The sequence below is a fragment of the Oreochromis aureus genome, linkage group 5, assembly GCF_013358895.1.
Source record: "Oreochromis aureus strain Israel breed Guangdong linkage group 5, ZZ_aureus, whole genome shotgun sequence".
Lineage (NCBI taxonomy): Eukaryota > Metazoa > Chordata > Actinopteri > Cichliformes > Cichlidae > Oreochromis > Oreochromis aureus.
In genome coordinates, this window is record NC_052946.1 from 13,584,444 (window position 1) to 13,602,379 (window position 17,936).

Consider the following 17,936-nt stretch of genomic DNA (forward strand, 5'->3'; position numbering starts at 1 on the left):
GGTCTGGATTCTTTTCCTATTTCTTAAGGACATGATTTTTAGACAGTGTTCATCTGCTCTAACTTTTTAGGCCAGTTGCTTCTTTTTTTTTGGAACCACCTTCTTGTTGCAAAAAATTTATTTTATGCCTGTCAGCATGTGTTATCTTTGGCATTTTTCATACATTCAACAAAAGAAATGGGCATAAATTCTGTTTTTCTGCAACAAGCTGTAGCAACTAAGTGCCTAAAGCTACAATTTAAAAAAGGTTTTGTTTTTTGGTTCATGCCAAGTTGTCTGTGTAGTGAACACTGGGTGCATCCCTTGAGTTATGTGCTTTTTTGTGCTTGAATGATTATAAGTCAGAATTATAAGAATCAAGTGGCTTAACAAACAAAAATATATTCCAGTGAACAGTCACAAGGACCAGACTGAAAACGAGTCTGACTCCTTGGAAGCAAAATATAAATAAATGAGGAATGGCTCAAGAATTTTACACAGTGCTGTACATTCATGCAAACTGGCATTGGATATGCTGCCTCTTACACTGGGTAAGAAAAAACCTTCAGTCAAAGATTCAGCTTTCAGTCTTGTTATGTGGCAAGATGATCTTAGACAGAAATAGCCTTAGAGACTGGCCTGGCCCAGATGCTAAGTGAGAACAGCTATAAATAGGTAGAACAGCTGTGATGTCAAAAGGCAAAAACAAAATTCAGTGGATGTCAACACAGAAGCTACATTTCAAAAGGCAAAAGTTCAGCATGAACTCATAATGGGTCGAAAACAGAAACCATGAGAATATTTAAATCAATGCACAGGAAGGCAAAAAGGAACATCATTAAAGTTGATTTATCCATTTATTCAATTTTCAAGGTTTTAGAATTTATGTCAAAATTTAAAACAAATGACAATGAAACAGACAAAACCAATAACAAGCTTGGGTTCTTGGATAGCCTTCGATATGCCAGTCGGAGGAATATGTTACTTAACGTATTCTAGTTTGATGAGAAGATCAATATCCGTTTCACCTCTTGATAAAAGCATACATGATATTACAAGATACACTTTGATCTGTAACTGTGGTGGGGAAAAAAATAAATAAATCGACATTTGTAGCTACATAGTGAAAAAATTCCTAGAAAAGCCTGAGGAGCAAAGACGTCATGTTCAGCATTAATGTTACACTTCAACCCATTTACGCATCAAAAATATGACCTCACAATCAATACATCCCCATTTCCAGAAAAGTTCAGATGTTGTGTAATATTTATATTACTGCAAGATGCATTTATATAAAATTGCGCCCTGTGAGTTGTATACATTTTTTTTAAAATTAACAGTTGAGCAATAGTTTTAAGCAACTTCTTTTTTCAACCCTGTTTCTTGAACTCAGAAGACCAAATGATGATGTAAATTAAAAGCAAAATGTTTTCTCTTTTTTTTCCCCTGACGTATAATTTCAGCTGCTCAACACCTTGGTCTCCAGTATAGGCAGGCCAGTTTAGCACCAGGACTCCCCATGATCTTACTGAAATAGTCAAGGCCTTCCTTTAAAATAATAATAATAATAATAAAATTAAAATAAAAACCATATGTTGCCCAGAAAACTGTGTGCAGTGTTCAGCATTGAGTAAAATGTCGTTTAAACTGCGCCCTGCTAATGAGCAAATGAGTACAATTTTGACTGGCAAGAATACAGGACGGTTTTTCACTTGTCTTCATTCATTTTAAATGAACTTGCACCTTGAGAAAGTAGTGATGTGTGTGGATCTTGCTTAATATTTTTTTTTCTTCTTTGAATAGCAGAGATAATGTGCATTAATTGATACAATAACAACATTTTTGGTCCAATTAGTTTAAAGAAGTGTCATTCTACCACCTCCAATTAAATATGGGCTTAAAGTAATTAGCAAATAATAACATTCTCTTCTTTTATTCTCTTCACTCTGTATTGACATTTCTTTTAAAATAGGGCTGTAATAAATGCATAAAAAAATCTAATAATCACTTTGCAAGTAGTAATTAATAACGGTCACATCACTGCCGTTAAATTAATCACACAAACCAAGATTACAAATAAAATCATTGTAGCATTACAAGTAATTAAGAAATTATACTAGCACCTATCATTTCTAAATTTTAAAATTATACCAAAAAATGCTACAGAATTGCTTATTATTTTGGACGTGGCAAACACCGCATAAGACATGAAAGTATTACTGGTTTTTTAGCTGCATTCAAGCTTAGCAAAGATCATTAAAAGAGCTGCGAGATACTTCAAACAGCCTGAGAAAACCATTACCTGAGTCAGAAAGGACAACATTCAAAGCTTAATAAAAGGAGTCTCCTTTTTGTCTAAGAGCAGTTACACGACTTGGTGTTGCATTAGTGAGAGCATGTGCACTTTGTAATGATTAAACCTCAAGCACTGATTCTAATGAATGAAGCATTAAAGATGACTTCCTGAGAAGTATCCAATAACGACACCCCTTCAGTCATCCTCCCACCACAGTCTGTTTGGCTTAAGCTGAAATTCAAAGTGCTGTGAGGCTCAAATCTATAACAACTTTATAGCATTCACTGGCAATTAAGCCTAACTTCTTTCACAGTTAGTAATTCCCCTTTTTAACAGATGTCTCAAGTATGTGGCTTAAAGCAACACAGATAGTTTTAAAAATCTTACAGACACAAATAATAATATGCTTAACTAATGAGTTTTAAAACATACCTTCATTACTGTAAAATGATAAGTGGTTTGGCACGTTAGTCTTGCTAGATCTGGTAAGACAAGTAGCTTATGGTGGCCATTGTTGGCTAATATTGCAAGCATACAAACATAAAAGATCGGTGTCTATCACATTTTACCATTTCCGCCAGACACCAGAAGTTACATGATTTCAGTTTAAATTACACTAAGCTATGATTATTTATACCATAAAATACTAAAGGCAATGCTTTAATTATTAGTTTAAATCAAATTGGGAAAAATTAAATCAGCTATGATGAGGTTTTAAATGTTTTTGAGTGACAATGTTCACATTTGTAAAGTAATGTGCTGTTAAAATTTTAATTCCTATAAAAAAAACATTCCTCCCCCACAAATCTGTCCATATAACATCCATCCATCCATCCATCCATCCATCCATCGATAAAAGAGGACTTGTGAAGCTTGTCCCACAAGCAAATTGGAGCGTAAAATAATCAAGATTGTTATTTACCTGCTGCTACACCCAAAGAAAATAGGCAATTTCATCCAGGTCTACAGGATAGTCTGTGAGGTGCAATGGTTCCTTGATATCAAATCTCTCCCCCTTGTAGCTTCTCCAATGGCCAGCTGGGAGGTAGATGTCTCTCTCTTGCTTTCCAGGCTCTAAAACTGGGGCTACCATGAGGTCATCCCCAATCAGGAACTGGGAGTCAATTTTATAGGCTGTCTCATCACCTGTGGCAATCCACCACACTGGACGTATGATTGGGTCCCCAGTGCTCAGCACCTCGCTGGCCAGCTCCAGGACCCTTGGTGCCACAAGACTTTCATGAAGGGCGGTGTATTTCCGAGCAATTTCAACTACATCATCGCCGTATTCCCACGGTGGAATAGAAAACTGCATAGAGGGCATGAAGGCTGATAGCTCCAACCAGCGGATATAAAGTTCTCGGTCAGGTAATCCACGATTTCCATATGTGCGGTTCACATACGCATTCCCTCCAATCATATCTGGTAAAATGAACTGGTAGCCCAGAATGCTGATGGTGAGCACTGCAGGAATAACAGATTTGAGACCCAACTCATAGCCCCAAACTGAGTCTCTGTCAATTGGTCTGAAAAAGCAGGATATGTTCTGGGACTGGTAACCACTGCGCGCTTCAGCTCTGTCATTGTACAGGCTAGCCATTTCTGTGTAACGTCTTGTGAAAATACTCGGGTCCCGAATGGATTCCAAAGTCTTAAATTTCCATGGTAAGTAGTTAGCCTCTCCTGCCTCAAATTTAAAAGAGGACACCCCATACCTGGATCGCAGTGAACGTAACTGGGAGGCAAACCAATCACGGGTTTCAGGGTTTGTGAAATCCAAGATGCCACCAATGCCATTCCACCAACGCACTAAGGCTGACAGTCGGCCTGTAGGCTCTCGGACAAACAATCCCCTCTCTACACAGGTGTGGAAATTTTCTGAATCATGATTAACAAAAGGGTGAATCCAGAGAGACACCATAAAATCATCTGATTTCAGCTTATGAAACATAGCGGAGGCATTGGGGAACTTAACCGGGTCAAACTCAAAGTCCCCATAGCGACGGGAATAGCCATCATCTAGTTCTATTTGGCTACAATTGAAGTTATACTTTCGAATGTTCGCAGCATATTTCAAAAGCTTTTCTTGGTCAATGTCAGTTTTATGTAATGCCCATGTTGACCAACTGGGATGGCGAAACATAACTTCGGCAGGCACTTTGTTTGGCTTGTTGAAGTATCTGCGGACCATGTACTTGTGTATGGATGTTACATCCGATCCCACACAAACTCTGTAGCTAAGTTCCGCACATGGCATCTCCCCTGGGTTTGGCTTAAAGGAACTATCATTATACCGTGCTTGGAAGTACATGGTCTTCTCTGTGTCATTCCAACCCAAATGGAAGGGCACAGAGTTATTGATCTTGATGGCAGTGGCATTAGATGAAATCCAGTAACTCTCTAAAATTCCACCGAACTCATCACGATTCGAGTAGATGTCACTAGTAACAAATGGTTTTGGAGCCTGTTGGCCAGAAATAGAAATAGGCCAGTGCTGAACTGCTGACACTGCGCCTCCATACCAGTGTGCAAACTTGTATGTCATTGCATGCTCTACGGGAATGTCAGGAACCACTTCCTCCCAGCGCACACGGTAGCATTGGACAGTATCCTTGGGCCGTACTGTCTCGATGAAAAAGATCAGTTTTCTGTCTGTGGTGCGGACGCAGCTCAGAATCTCACCTTCTTTAGTGCAGGAATCTAAATCAAGGGTTCCTGACCTGTCAAGATTAAAAAATAATTATATGCATTCTCTTTTTACACAAATCTAACATTTAAAATAAAGGATTTGTACATCTAAAAGGTCTCATTTTTTTCTGCATATGGAAACTTAAATAGCAAAAAAATAAATAAAACAAATTGAAATACCAACCTGAAATCCATTCTGAAAACAATAGACCCTCCCTGGTTTCGGATGATGTAGCCATCTTTATTCAGATCCAGCAGCTCAGTCTTAAGCAGCTCCGCTTTGCGTAAAGAGGCTATGTAGTAACACCACGCAGTCACAGCTGCAATCACCAGCACCAGCCCGATTACTCCAGCTCCAACTAAGGGTCGAGTGTCCTTGCTGAGTTTCTGCTTGGGGATAACATCTGTAATTGTGCCCCCCGCTCCGCCTGGCACCACTTGGTACATGATTTGCGCTGTTCAATGTGCAAATCCAAAAGTAGCTTTTCCACAGATCATCAATATGTTTTACAGGAAACCTCTTCTGGTTGACACTTGCAAGGTTGTCACATCTGTTTTTCTTCCTGCCATGACAACGATATACCAGTCTTTAAAAAAAAAATTGGTGACGATGCAATATTTGTAGATTTCAACAAAGTAAACTTCAATTACTGTTTTGATTCTTTACAAGGTAAATGTGCAGGAGTTTTAGTGCATTCATGTTTCTTTCAGTAGCAAACAGTCAGAATATACCAATAAAACTATCAAAGGACCTCCAGGAAAACAACCCCAGCCCCATCGGTTCTCTCAGTCCTTCTTGTTTCCCTGTCAGTTCAAAGCCTCCACTACATTTCCTGCGTTGTCTTACATGCTCTGCATTGCTGAACAAAGTGATTTCACAGCACTTAAAGGTATTAGGCTGTCAGGATGTAAACTTTAAAGATGTGTTTGAGATTTAACCAAACAAATCTACTGCCAATTACCCATAAAAAAAATAAGTAGATGTTCCCAGCAGTAATTCTAACCTATGAGTTCAATTGAAAGAATACTCATTTGTATGTAAGGAGGCACAGAAGCAGAAAAGGGGATTTTGGTCTTAAACCTCTGCCAATGTCAGGAAGGAAAGTAAAGAATACTAAACATTGTGTTCTATCAAGCCCAACAAACCAAAACTCCAAGTAACCCACACATCATTCGGTGCAAGTTTGACAGCGAGTAAACAAGTCTAACAAAAAGAAAAAAGACAGAGATCCATTTGTAGTGCACCTCCCAGCGAAGGGAAGGCAGAAACTCTTATGGGTAAACTAATTAATGGCTGATGTTAGTTATTGTGGCTTTAACTAATCAGAGGAGATCTGATAAGAATGCACAGCCGATCGAGCGAAGTTCAGTCCTCTCCAACTCGGCTGCATGCTCACTAGTCCTAACTACACTTGATGCTCATGCTCTGCTTTGGCAGCAGGGGTCGATAATAAACAAATGCTGGCTATTAATTAGCAATCTAATTGACCGATTCTGTGTTCAACCAGCCTTGGTATAGATTTCCCCCAACAGCAGTAGTGATAACATAAGCCTATCATTAATTAACAGAGAACTAACTGCTGGTAGCTCTGAGATTCAATCAAGCTGCTGGATCCAGTTAGGAAATTTACCAGGAAAGTCAGAAGATGATTTACCATTTGTAGGAGTTATTCCACTTCTTTATTGTAATGGAAAACTACAAGGGTGGGTTTAAGAAATTAACCTATGGCAGTTTGTGATTTGCTATTGATCGTATTTGGCTGAAACCAACACTCTGTTCAACAATTAATAGTTTTTTTTCCACCAAGAAGTACTAATTGTTTCATCCACACAATCCTGGAAAACTGTGCAAGAGGCCACAGTGACATCTTTCCATTTCTTACAAATATACACGTGTGTGCGTAGACCAAATGATTTTTGCTTAGTTTTACGGGGCTAAAATTTTAAAAAATTATTTGGCCAATCCTTTCTGCTCCAGTTTCAACGGCTTCTCACAAACAAACTCAAAGTTTCCAAGTACAGCATGTTCTTCTAAAAGCTTTCCACTGCATTTTTTTGTTTAAGGTATTATCAAGAGGGCTCATATGCACCATTTCAGCTGATTCAGTATCTACCATCACATGGAGGAAAAACAAACAGTGAAGTGCTGATAAAATCAGAGCAGCCATATGAGAAAGAAACCCTCCATCAGAGTCTAAATCTAAGCTCGTGCGCGTGTGCAAAATTGACTGTTGTGTGCTGTGTAGTTCTTGCTTATATATCTGTCTCTTAATAAGTGCATAAATCGTGCACTACAGACAACAACATCGTATTTCTAATCATGTCTGAGTCTGTCGATGTATAGAGAGGAGTCTTTGGTTTTGCGCCTTAGTGGGTGGTGCGAGAAAGAAGAAAAATAACACGTAATCCATGTGCACTATAATTTTCGCTCACACTTGTTGCCCTTTTCTCTCCGGTTTGTTAGATTTTAAATTATATTTATAGTTTGTTTTTGGGTTTTTTTGCCTACCGATCAGCAGCAGTCCCCCCGTCGACTCAAAGTACAACTTGTTTGCCTCTGTTCACACAAACAGCCCGTGAAAGGAATCAAAGCGTGCTGCTGGGTCTCCGCCCTGCACACGTCCATAAACGCCTGGGAAATGTAGTTCAGCAGAAAAGCAGCGCTCTGTGTTTTCTCATTCTGCTGCGCATGTGACAGTGTTGCATGCATAGACATGAGCAAATTACGTAATACTTCACAAAGAACCCGATGAACCTAAAAGTTACCAAAAAAGTGCAGTGTATACAGAAGTGAGGAGTAGACCCTTAACAAAGTGAGGGAAATGCTTCCTTTATTTGTATCGACAGTGACACTCTTTCACTGCATTTGCTCTGGTAGTTGAAGACGACATCATACTGTATCATTGTACTGATTCCCTTTTAAAGATTGACACACGTTTTCCTCAGAAGATTCAAATTTCAAAAACTCACGTACAGCACATTAGGGCCTCAGAGCCTCATTTGATCGTCAAAATCATCTCATGAGAAGATCTTTGGTACCGATTGAGCACTTAACTGCAAAAGTTTCCTTGCATTACACAGTGAGATAACAGCTGTGCTTGTACACCCTACATGATTCACTCTTACACCTTGTCTCACTGGGTTAATTAACAGAGAATTAAGGAAAAGTTAACAATTGCTGAAGAGTAGCCTCAGGCTCTCTGTGGACCTCTTCGGGCCCCCAAATCACCATCTTGGAAGCCAGAGCTCTAATAATCCTAATAAAGGCTTTCAGACACAAACTCTGGGTGTATGATGTAGTGTCCAGCTTGGTAGGGCTTCACCACATGGAAACAGCTGTAGCAACCACTGCTGAGGAACCAAAAGAGAGAAAAAAGATTATCAGCAGCTATTATTAAATGCATCAAAACAAAAAGGGGGATATATTTCAATATATCACATTCAACTAAATAATCACCTGTTATCCCGGCTGCTGTTAGAACAGCACCTCTGGTATTTTGTCCGTGCAAAGCTGCGAGGAGCTGCAGGAGTCTGGGCCCTTGTTTGAAGCGGAGCAGCTGTATTTTGCCTGTTCAAATGAAGAAAAAAACAGCTTTTTTTATAGAATTACTAGATTATCAATCAATAATGTTCATCAGCTCTGAGACCATAAGAACAGGCCAAAGGTTATTTGCCTACCTGAGCTGTTGTGTTGAGAGTGGATGGACATGCTTTTGATAACCCAGTCTGCTGCAAAGAGAATCACTCTAAATCACCGAGTATTTATCTCTGGTCTATAGATGGAATATATAGAATATATTTACCTATGTGGGCTCTTCAAAGCAGTGCTGAGGTGGATGTCAGTGCTGGCGGTAGGCTCAGTCGGTTGTAGTTTCTGCAGTTTATCAGCAGAGGGCATGGCTTGTACTGTTGATGGGTTGACAGGGGGCATGTGTTGTGTTTTGTCGGTTGTATTTAGATAGCTGTCAGAACAAGTTGTAACAGGACCGTGAAATGAAAAATGTCTGACAGGGGGGAAAAGAGGGCGGCCGAAGTCCACAGGGGGCAAGGGATGAAGAAGTGCATGGGCTGACCTATTGTTTGACTGAAGGCTCCTGGGAAACAGAAAGTCCTTGGGAGGCAAAGAACAAAAGGGACACATACATGTAAATTTTCTTAACTCTATTCATCCTTGGATGAATAAATAAGCACGGACAAATTTCTGCATAATAGATAGGATACAGCTGTTATGATTCACAGAAAAATGTGCACAACCAGTCAATTAGTAGGACACTTTTTTAATATAGCCAAATTAAAAACAATGCATAGAGCAGTAGGTATAATTACCTCAGATAATCCTGTCTGCCTGAAATGAGCTATATTTTTCATATTTTCTGAATCACCCAGGGTGATATAGTATAACTTCTAATTTTGGAGACCATTTTGAAAAAAAGAATAAAGAAATTCCAAAATTTCAAGCAATCACCCCGGCCTGTCATTCACACAGATCACGTAGGCAGTATTGAAAGCTGTGTGTCTTACCGCCCGGGGCTGAGGGTTGTTCCTACGGTGGGCAGAGGTCGGTCGAAGTTGTGCTCTTTTCACTGTGCCTGGAGATCTGAACTGTTCATTGTACACTGTGATGTATAGTTGGGGAACCATCTTCACTGACTGCCTTACTTACTTTTCCACTGCTTACATCCAGTCTGCCTGAATGGAGCATGCAGCATCACTCACCTCCCCCTGACACCTGCTAACTCCACCCCACCCCTCCTTACATGTACCTCCTCTTTTTATTACCTTTGTCTGTGTGTTTGTTTGTTTTTTGGAAATATTGTCTAATATTTTGGGGGGTATTATTGTTCCTGGAGTGTGAATACCACCTATTTCACTGTCATATTTATATATTATTTATTCTGTATTTATATAACAACATGACATTTCTCTTGCATCAGCAGTTATAAATCCTGCATGAAACCCTGTCAGCCTCCAAACTGATAAAACTTTTTGTTTAACCTGGAGGTATTCTGATTAATGTACTCTGTTGGAAGGAAAGCAGATTAAGGGCATCCTTGCTGAAGCAGAAAAACTCTTTGTGCTACCTGAGCACTCGGCCACTAATCCTCCTTAGCTGCAAGCCCCCTGCAGAGACACACATACCTGGGGTCACAGCCCATGACCTATTTCCCTCCCAGGGGCCTTTACAAATAAGCCAACACTGATCTCAACACTTCTGGCCGTTATGCTGCCTCGTAGTTAAAACAAACTCGGCGCTATCAGATCAGCAGAAAAGGAGTGAAACAGCAGAGAAATGGGGCTTCTAAAAACCTTCACCACCACCACCCAGTGTCACCTCTGTTCACTGTCAGCTTGCCACATAAGCATTAATAATTTACCAAGCGCTGTAGGGTGCCTTTGTGTCTCCAGCGCTCTCACTGACTTATCTGTGACAGGAACTGGCTGTTCATCTAGTGAAGCGGTTGGGGCCTCGTTTGACAGCCATGTTAAGCCCAGTCAAATCCACGCGAACAGATGCAGAGCAGAGGATATGGGGAATCATAGTAATGATCTGGCAGGAGTGTCCTTCACAGGAGCTCAAATCAGATCCAGGGCTGTGCGTTCCCAGCTTTGAAACAGTTTTCATACAGCTTGAAACAACTTCTTTATTTCGTTTCATTTTCTTTCAAACGGCACACTCTGAGCCTGTTAATGTAAGTAATTTTCACAGTTAAGTGACTTCAAGTGTAATGAAAGGTACAAACATCTTTTAAAAAAACAAACAAACAAACAAAAAATTTACATTTCAAAGTAAATTCCCGCTTTATATGAGATGCATATGATCATGCAAAGAGGCTTCCTGCTGCACAGCCGGCAAATGTCCAACATGTGCAGAGCTGACTTCAAAGGGCTTGTCATGGAGTCGGTGGTCGTAGTCGTAGTGGATTCAGTGGTGCTTCGTTTTAACTGCTGCTTTTAGTTTTGTGTAGAGAAAACCGAAATTCTGTTAAAAGAGAAAGAATAGGTTATTTTAACCTGGTAGTGCTTTTAGACTATGCAGTATGATGAATAAACAGTACTGTAGCTGTACTGTCTGCAGTTCCTTGTAAACAGTGCAGTTTACAGTTTACAAGGAACTGTACAAGGAACTGTAAACTGTACTGTCTGCAGTTCCTTGTAAAAAGTGTAGTTTACATGGAAATATGGAATACAGTATGATTAGATAATATAATAGGGATGTCAAAGAGTGCATTAACACACCTGGATTGCATAGTAAACAATACCCAGGTAAGCAGCAATGCAGCCTCCCAGGAACAGATCAAAGGCTGCAGGCTTCACTCTGAATGAAAAAATGCACATTACAGTTTTAATGGCTTATTAAATTTAACATATACACTAAAATTTAAAAACAGATATAATAATACCAATATCTACCTGTACATGACTATTGGTTGGCTCATTTGATCAAAGAAGGTAATATCAGGATCCCTGCAGGAAGAAATGTTGTTGGTCATTATTATTGTTGTCATGGTATGACCGATTGGATTGAAAAGATGTGCTTTCGATTGAGATTGCTGATGTATTTTTTACCTCTTGTCCTGTCGGAAGGTGTGTCTGTGGACTTGCTGCAGATAGCGCTTGAATTCGTGCTCCAGTGAGTTGACCAGCAAGATATGACTGGGTTCCTTATCCAGCAGCTGAGTAGCCCGAGGGACTGATGTCAGGAAGGACATCAAACTGGAGATACGACTGTCCTGAATGTCCTGAATTACAGATTTGGATGTGGGTTTTGTAGAGGGGAAAAAAGAAATCACACAAAACTCAGCTTCTACTCTGCATGCATCAGTTCTTGGAGATTTAAAAAATACACTCTGTTTAGACTTTTTCCCTTACATGTAGATATAAATCTTTTAAGAAATGACATTAAAACATGTTTGAATAAATAACATCAGTAATCCATCCCTATCCTTCAAATGATCATGAGCAATAAGCTGCTGAAAGACTCAAACACTGTGTCATGTCTCTAAACTAACACCAGAGGTCAGCAGTTGTCTGTACATACCAGTCAAAATAACTGGGAACTTACCAGCTGGCCCTTGAAAACTTGCACATCCTTCGGTGAACCCTATGTGAAAAAATAATACACAGTTATGACACATTAACATGGCTATTTTAAAGCAATACCGACGTAATGAGAATATACTTTCTGCCTTTATTATATTTACAGTATGCTGTGTTTTCATGTATTCAGTCACCTTGTCAGAGAGATTGTACATGTAGCGGGCCAGCGCTTCTGCTATGATGATGCCATTACGTTTAAGTTTCCGGAAATCCACTTTTGACCTAGAGGTGATATTCACATGAGTAAATATCTTTTAATGCCCTGTGAAATTGCACTTAACTCAACAATCTGTTGGACAAAAACAGTTTTGTAATTTTGCTTAAGTACACCACCGCGGTGGATTTTAAATCAAACAATCAATACGTGTTTGAAGTGCAGGCTTTCAACTTTGATTCAGAGGGTTTTACATGATAAAAATCAGCATTTTGAACTGTGAACAATGAGTTTTGCAGCATTTGGCTGAATCTAAGTAGAGAGTATAGCCCTGTACACTTCCAAATTCATCCTGCTGCTTGTATAAGCACTAACATTATCAATAAACAATAGTGACCCAGTCCCAGTGTCTCCCACACGTGCCTATGCTATAGCACTGACTCCAACATTTTTAACAGATGCTTCAGATCACGAGCTGTTTCTATCTATCTCTGCACTTCTTTCTCTTTTCCCATCATTCTGGGACAAGTTAAACTTTGATTCGTCTGTCAAAAGACTTTTTTCCCCAACAACTGGGTAGGCTCAGATGTTTCAGAAGTTTTCTGACAAAGAGTAATCTGGCCTCCCTTTTCTTTATTGTAACCAGTGGTTTTCACCCTCTGTATTTCCATCCCAAAGGCTTCTTTAGATTGTAGACTGATCAGTGATCTAGCGCCTCAAAAGTGTTCTTGACTTGGTTAGATTTTGTGAAGTTGTCTTAACCATGGAAATGATTCAGTGATCATGTGTTTTAGCTGCTTTTTTGGTCTAACCAAACCACAGACCCACCCCTTTTTAAGAATATACTGTGTGCTCGCTCTATGATAGTTAGTTCTGAATTTTTCAGCCTAATGATGGCCTCCCTCACCTCCACTGATATCGCTCTGAGTCTTACATTAAAAATTACAGTGAAACACTATAAAACAAATTGGACGCTTTGAGTCAAACTGAGATATTATATCTGCTTCATTAGTCATGAAAAGCAAGGGAACAGTCCTCAGCTGGCTATGAGACTGCTTGTCAGTCAATTGTCTAATTAATTTTGAGCCTCTGAAACTGAAGGACTGAATATAAAAAACTGTCTGTCGGTGTAAACCTTTTGTAAAAGCTGAACAGCTGACTTTATTCACACATTAAGTCTTTTACTTAAAATACACTACTGTGGTGTACAAGGACAAACAACCTGGGCCTCAATGCTCTTCAGGTAGCTCAAATACTACTAATAATATTATCCATAAACAAAACTTGCATGGTGTCTAGTATAGAGCCACGAAGTTCAGATTTAGGATCTTCCAGATGAGACAGAGTGAAGCCCAGGATCCTGCGTAGGCTGTAGCGCTCATGCTCCCAGGCTACAGTAGACTCCACAAGATTGATCTTTTTATGAACCAACCCCACCTTCACCCAGGGAAATCTGGAGGAAACCACCTGGAGGGCAATTAAATAAGATATTTGCACAAGTTACTAAGACTGATGAGATCTGGTTGCTTTTCTTGCACGTGTAGAAACAGCTCCACTGGTTACCTCCTCCAGTTGTTGAATGAAAGACTGCATTGGCGTGTCAGGTTTAGGAGGGCGGGAGACGTGCATGTACAGCTCATCGCCATTGGCTAGTGTATCCAAGCACAGGACCAATGCCACATTGTCATGGAGAAGGCTGGACTCTGGAGGGAAAATGTTTGGCTTTAAAAACCTGCCATTTCATGTTTTAATTCACATTAGCACATACAGCACACAGCCCACTCATGTTCAGTGAGTGGCAAAGCTGAAAACTCACCAGCGTGGTCTAAATTCTCTTCAATCCACCTCTTTGTTCCAAGGAAATTGTATTTTCCTCCTCCGGTCAAGGAGAACATTAAATTAAATCTACAACACACACATACACAAAAAAAAACAAAATTATTCAACAGCTTAACTTATTAACTATAACTGACCTGCACTGGCTGTTAGTTTTCCTCCAGGGTATTTTCCGATCACTATCAGTCACTCAAAGCAACATCATTACAGCCATGCAATTACAAAAGCTTTCACAGTCCAGCTGAGGTTACAATGAAAGCTAAGTTTGAAGATAGGTGTGGTCCCTGAGTAGTGAGTAACGAGGCCCTAATTTTCCTTTCCTGTTTTACTTTTCAGTGTATACTTCCTCCATACAGAATACAGCATCTTTATCCAGCAGCATATTATCTTGTTCAAAGACAGGCACAGCGGGAAAACTCATTGGAATTGCTGCGTGTTCATCTGCTTTGTAGAGACATTTATTGACTTTGCCTTCGCTTCGTAATCTTACAATGAATTGGAACTTACTGTGGTCTGGTTCTGGGACTACTGTAGAGTTTTTGGAAGAGACGGGCCAACTCAATTAGGATTGTGACACCACCGGCGTTTGAGTCTGCTCCATAAGACAACCACTGTAAAATGCACACACACATACACATATCCATGTATGGTTCGAGCACAGTCTGATACTCTATCTACTAAAATTTACACCTAATTTTAGAGGTTAGAACTCTGAAGTGTTTTAGGATTTGACTCACAGGGGCAAGCCCATAAGAGTCATAGTGGGCTGCGATGACTATAGTGGGTGCATCCTCTACTGCTCCTAGAAGAACTCCCTGAAATAAACATCCCCAGGCATATATCACAGAACTGAAGTGCATTTGCAAGCAGATTGAAAATTATGTAACTGATATTGGATGATCTAATCAATTTTATTCCTCGATGAGGAATTATTGAGTCCCAAACTCACCTCCAGTGTGATTATAGCATTGTCAGTGGTGGCCTTAATTGGGGCATTGTTGATCACTAAAATCTGAAAAGCTGTAGCCGTGACCATACTGCGGAGGACTGTCAGCAATAAAAGAAATGCACCAGAACAGTGAGTAATACCGGAACAGTAATCACTTTCTATTTAGTTTTCCCCGTGCATTAGTCCAAACAACCACCATTAAGCACTTGCATGTGTCTCGTTGTTGTATCGCTTACCTCTGACAAAAATGGATGATGTCCGGGTGGCTGCAGCCTGTTTAACCTCCTCATACATGTAGAGCAGCTGTTCATCCTCAGGTGCCACATACACTGGCATGAGAGTCTCCTTCTGCAAGGTCTCGCTTTCACTCACCATAAAGGACTGAGAGACAAAATGGTTTACTTAAACCAAAGGGTCGAGAAACAATTGTAATCTTGATTAAGAGTTTCTTAATATCTACCTTACAATCCTGTTTTCTTCTGATTTTCGTAGGAATTGAGTGATGTGTCTATAACAGAATGAATGTTTTTAAGTATTATAATTTATTACCTCTACTGCATTGTGAGGGATACTGGAGATATTTTGGGGCAGCAGGATCAGGATGGCAGCTGCATTTTGTCTCTGGGCCTCGGAGTATTTTTCTGTAGTGAAGTCTTCCACCTTCATTATCACACAGCGGCGGGTTAGCGACGGCTCTTCTGCTGAGCGTGCCTCTGCAACAACAATGGCTCCACGACAGCCTCGGCGAAGGAGACAAGAGAAAGCAAATGATACATAAATATCAACTTGAGCAACATAGAAACTCTACTTTAAACGCAGCTTCCTCTTCCTGTTTTTTTACACAGAAAAAAGCCTTTAGCAAACCAATCTGTTTCCAGTGGCAGTGACCACAAGCTCTCAGTGGTCAAGAAATATTAGTTCCCTCAGTCAGCTGTAATTTTTAGGTTAAAAAAAAATCCTGTTGGAAGACCTTGCCTCAGCTTTCCAGCTAATCTGTACATTTTTTTTAAAAATACACTGAAAATTTGAATTTGAAACATAATTTATGCTCAGAATAGGTTCTATATAATTATCCAGTTTTTCTATATTCCTATAAAATGCTCTAAAATTGGTTACCAGATTTGTAGTGGTTTCATGTGGACCCAGGTTAAACTATAATTTGAGTTTAGCACAGACAAACTCTCTTCCTGGGACATACTGATTTCAAAATATCCTTTCAGCACCAAAGCTTGAATATGCATCATATGGCGCATTTAAGGTCAAACAAAAAAATAAGCAAGACTTTAAATTTAGAAGCAATTTTATGCTACAGATTTGTCATTTTTCTTTTTTATGTCTGAACTTACCATACTTATGCTGTCCCAGGTTGTACTGTTGCATCCTATAGGCAGTGAACTCATAGGACGACACGGCAGGGAGAGCGGAGCCATGCAGAGACTGCACGCAAAGCAGCAGTGCAATGGCAGCTGTCCTCAGCAACATGATGTGGCATCCAGTTGCGATCTCAGGCTAGGGAGGATGGTTAATGTTAGACTTCATAAGAGGCCAGACTTCCTTCAGTGCTGTACAAAAGTCTGGAGCCACCCTTCATTTATTGCTTCCACGAAGCCAGATGTTCTTGGAATTTGTATTTAAAGTGGTATTTAGCAATAATTCTTCAGGCTTTCTAAAGATCTTTAGACAGTGGCTTGTTTTTTACTTATTCTGAAACCAGTCCTTGTACCTGATTATTTTAAGAGCTAAGCCACTTAACACTAACATACAAACTGAACAAGTGGAGGAAAAGTGGAAGGCCTAAAAACTATCTAGAGCAGATGAACAATATTTGGAAGTCATGTCCTTAAGAGATAAGATCCACTAAATCCACCTGACACAGAACTCAAGAGACGCATCATTTGGCCTTCAGTTGGCCTACTGTTCACCGAATCCTCAACAGTATGGCTGTCAAGAAGCAATTCAGAATCAAGGGATGGGGAGAAAAGGCTGAGGTGTGCCAAATTATACAAGAACTGGGAGCAAAATCAGTGGCAATTGTAAATGTTTGGTTCAAATCGTCATTGATATGTACAGATTTGTACCTGTGAGAGGTACAAGCCTACAGCTTACATGGTGGAGGCTCTGTCATGCTTTGGGGCTCTTGTCAAAACTGATGGAATTATCAGTTTGCCATCAGATTGTGATCCACCATGCAATACCATTTGAAAAGCATTATGAGAATGATCCCAAACACACTGCCAATGCAGTAAAAGCATACCTGGATAGAAAATTACAAAATGGCTCACTATTAATCATGGATTGGTTTCCCCAGAGCTTCGACCTCAACATTAACAACATCCAAAAAGAGCTTTGAATGCACTTCTAGAGGCCCGGAGAACTATTCCTGAGGATGACTTAAAGAAATGACAAGAAAACTTGCCTAAGAGAATTCAGGCTGTATTGAAGAATAAAGGTGGTCATACCAAATATTAACATTCAAGCTGGTTAGAATTGTACAAAGTGTTTTTGCCTTTTAAACCGCATTTCCATTTATGTTTCCACATGTTAGATATAAAGAAATGAGTGGTGACTCAAGACATTTGCACATTATATCAATATTTTGTGTTTAAATAAAGTCTTTGATAGGGCCAACTGTGTAAGGCAGAACAGATAAGGTGACAGCAATCACCCTATTTACCACAGGTTTTACAAATACCATACAAGTTTCTAGATGGATGAAAATGAGGTATTCATCATCACCTACTAACCAGTATGTGAATCTTAACCAGGAATTCCTTTGATAAGGACCCTTCCTCTGTTCACAGTGACATTTTCAAACACAAAGTCAGTCACTAACAGAAAATGTTCCTTACCTGTCCTCCTGCAGTCTTTTCTCATAAGGCTTTCTTTCTTCCTTCCTCAACTTCGGTGTTACTCCTTCCACATGGACACATGCTACC

At 39.8% G+C, this 17,936-nt stretch overlaps 3 protein-coding genes across 7 annotated transcripts; all 3 read right to left on the minus strand.

Moving 5' to 3' along the window:
* Positions 1 to 809: 809 nt before the first annotated feature.
* myorg (myogenesis regulating glycosidase (putative)) lies at positions 810 to 7,615 on the minus strand. Its single transcript, XM_031747848.2, has 3 exons — positions 7,473 to 7,615; positions 5,148 to 5,526; positions 810 to 4,995 (listed from the first exon to the last, which is right to left on the minus strand). Exons 2-3 carry the CDS (start codon positions 5,408 to 5,410, stop codon positions 3,204 to 3,206), a joined length of 2,055 nt encoding a protein of 684 aa, XP_031603708.1. The 5' UTR covers positions 5,411 to 5,526; positions 7,473 to 7,615; the 3' UTR covers positions 810 to 3,203.
* Positions 7,616 to 7,788: 173 nt separating this feature from the next.
* On the minus strand, positions 7,789 to 9,626 carry LOC120440404. 5 transcript variants are annotated; one of them, XM_039612827.1, is made up of 5 exons: positions 9,485 to 9,626; positions 8,767 to 9,074; positions 8,642 to 8,689; positions 8,421 to 8,531; positions 7,789 to 8,314 (listed from the first exon to the last, which is right to left on the minus strand). In XM_039612827.1, exons 1-5 carry the CDS (start codon positions 9,602 to 9,604, stop codon positions 8,221 to 8,223), a joined length of 681 nt encoding a protein of 226 aa, XP_039468761.1. In that variant the 5' UTR covers positions 9,605 to 9,626; the 3' UTR covers positions 7,789 to 8,220. The 5 variants fall into 5 exon arrangements, with proteins under 5 accessions (XP_039468761.1, XP_039468762.1, XP_039468760.1 ...); XM_039612828.1 differs by having other exon boundaries at positions 7,789 to 8,311; positions 8,642 to 8,692; XM_039612826.1 differs by having other exon boundaries at positions 8,642 to 8,692.
* Positions 9,627 to 10,759: 1,133 nt separating this feature from the next.
* zgc:109965 (uncharacterized protein LOC619266 homolog) lies at positions 10,760 to 17,918 on the minus strand. Its single transcript, XM_031747796.2, has 16 exons — positions 17,850 to 17,918; positions 16,347 to 16,509; positions 15,550 to 15,740; positions 15,237 to 15,381; positions 15,001 to 15,098; positions 14,789 to 14,866; positions 14,559 to 14,662; positions 14,032 to 14,120; positions 13,779 to 13,918; positions 13,504 to 13,682; positions 12,196 to 12,283; positions 12,027 to 12,065; positions 11,531 to 11,703; positions 11,375 to 11,428; positions 11,201 to 11,279; positions 10,760 to 10,943 (listed from the first exon to the last, which is right to left on the minus strand). Exons 2-16 carry the CDS (start codon positions 16,480 to 16,482, stop codon positions 10,887 to 10,889), a joined length of 1,650 nt encoding a protein of 549 aa, XP_031603656.1. The 5' UTR covers positions 16,483 to 16,509; positions 17,850 to 17,918; the 3' UTR covers positions 10,760 to 10,886.
* Positions 17,919 to 17,936: the final 18 nt, after the last annotated feature.

Bases quoted from the DNA above. Each gene is read 5' to 3' on its own strand.
- myorg (XM_031747848.2), bottom strand. From the start codon at position 5,410: ATGTACCAAGTGGTGCCAGGCGGAGCGGGGGGCACAATTACAGATGTT. The intron at 4,996-5,147 runs GTTGGTATTTCA...TAATCTTGACAG, and splicing joins GTTTTCAGAATGGATTTCAG to GTCAGGAACCCTTGATTTAG.
- LOC120440404 (XM_039612826.1), bottom strand. From the start codon at position 9,604: ATGGTTCCCCAACTATACATCACAGTGTACAATGAACAGTTCAGATCT. The intron at 8,693-8,766 runs GTAAATATATTC...TTCTCTTTGCAG, and splicing joins GCTTTGAAGAGCCCACATAG to CAGACTGGGTTATCAAAAGC. The intron at 8,532-8,641 runs GTAGGCAAATAA...TCATTTGAACAG, and splicing joins CTCTCAACACAACAGCTCAG to GCAAAATACAGCTGCTCCGC.
- zgc:109965 (XM_031747796.2), bottom strand. From the start codon at position 16,482: ATGTTGCTGAGGACAGCTGCCATTGCACTGCTGCTTTGCGTGCAGTCT. The intron at 15,382-15,549 runs GTAATAAATTAT...TTTGTCTCTCAG, and splicing joins TCCCTCACAATGCAGTAGAG to TCCTTTATGGTGAGTGAAAG. The intron at 11,704-12,026 runs GTAAGTTCCCAG...TCTGTAATTCAG, and splicing joins AAGTTTTCAAGGGCCAGCTG to GACATTCAGGACAGTCGTAT.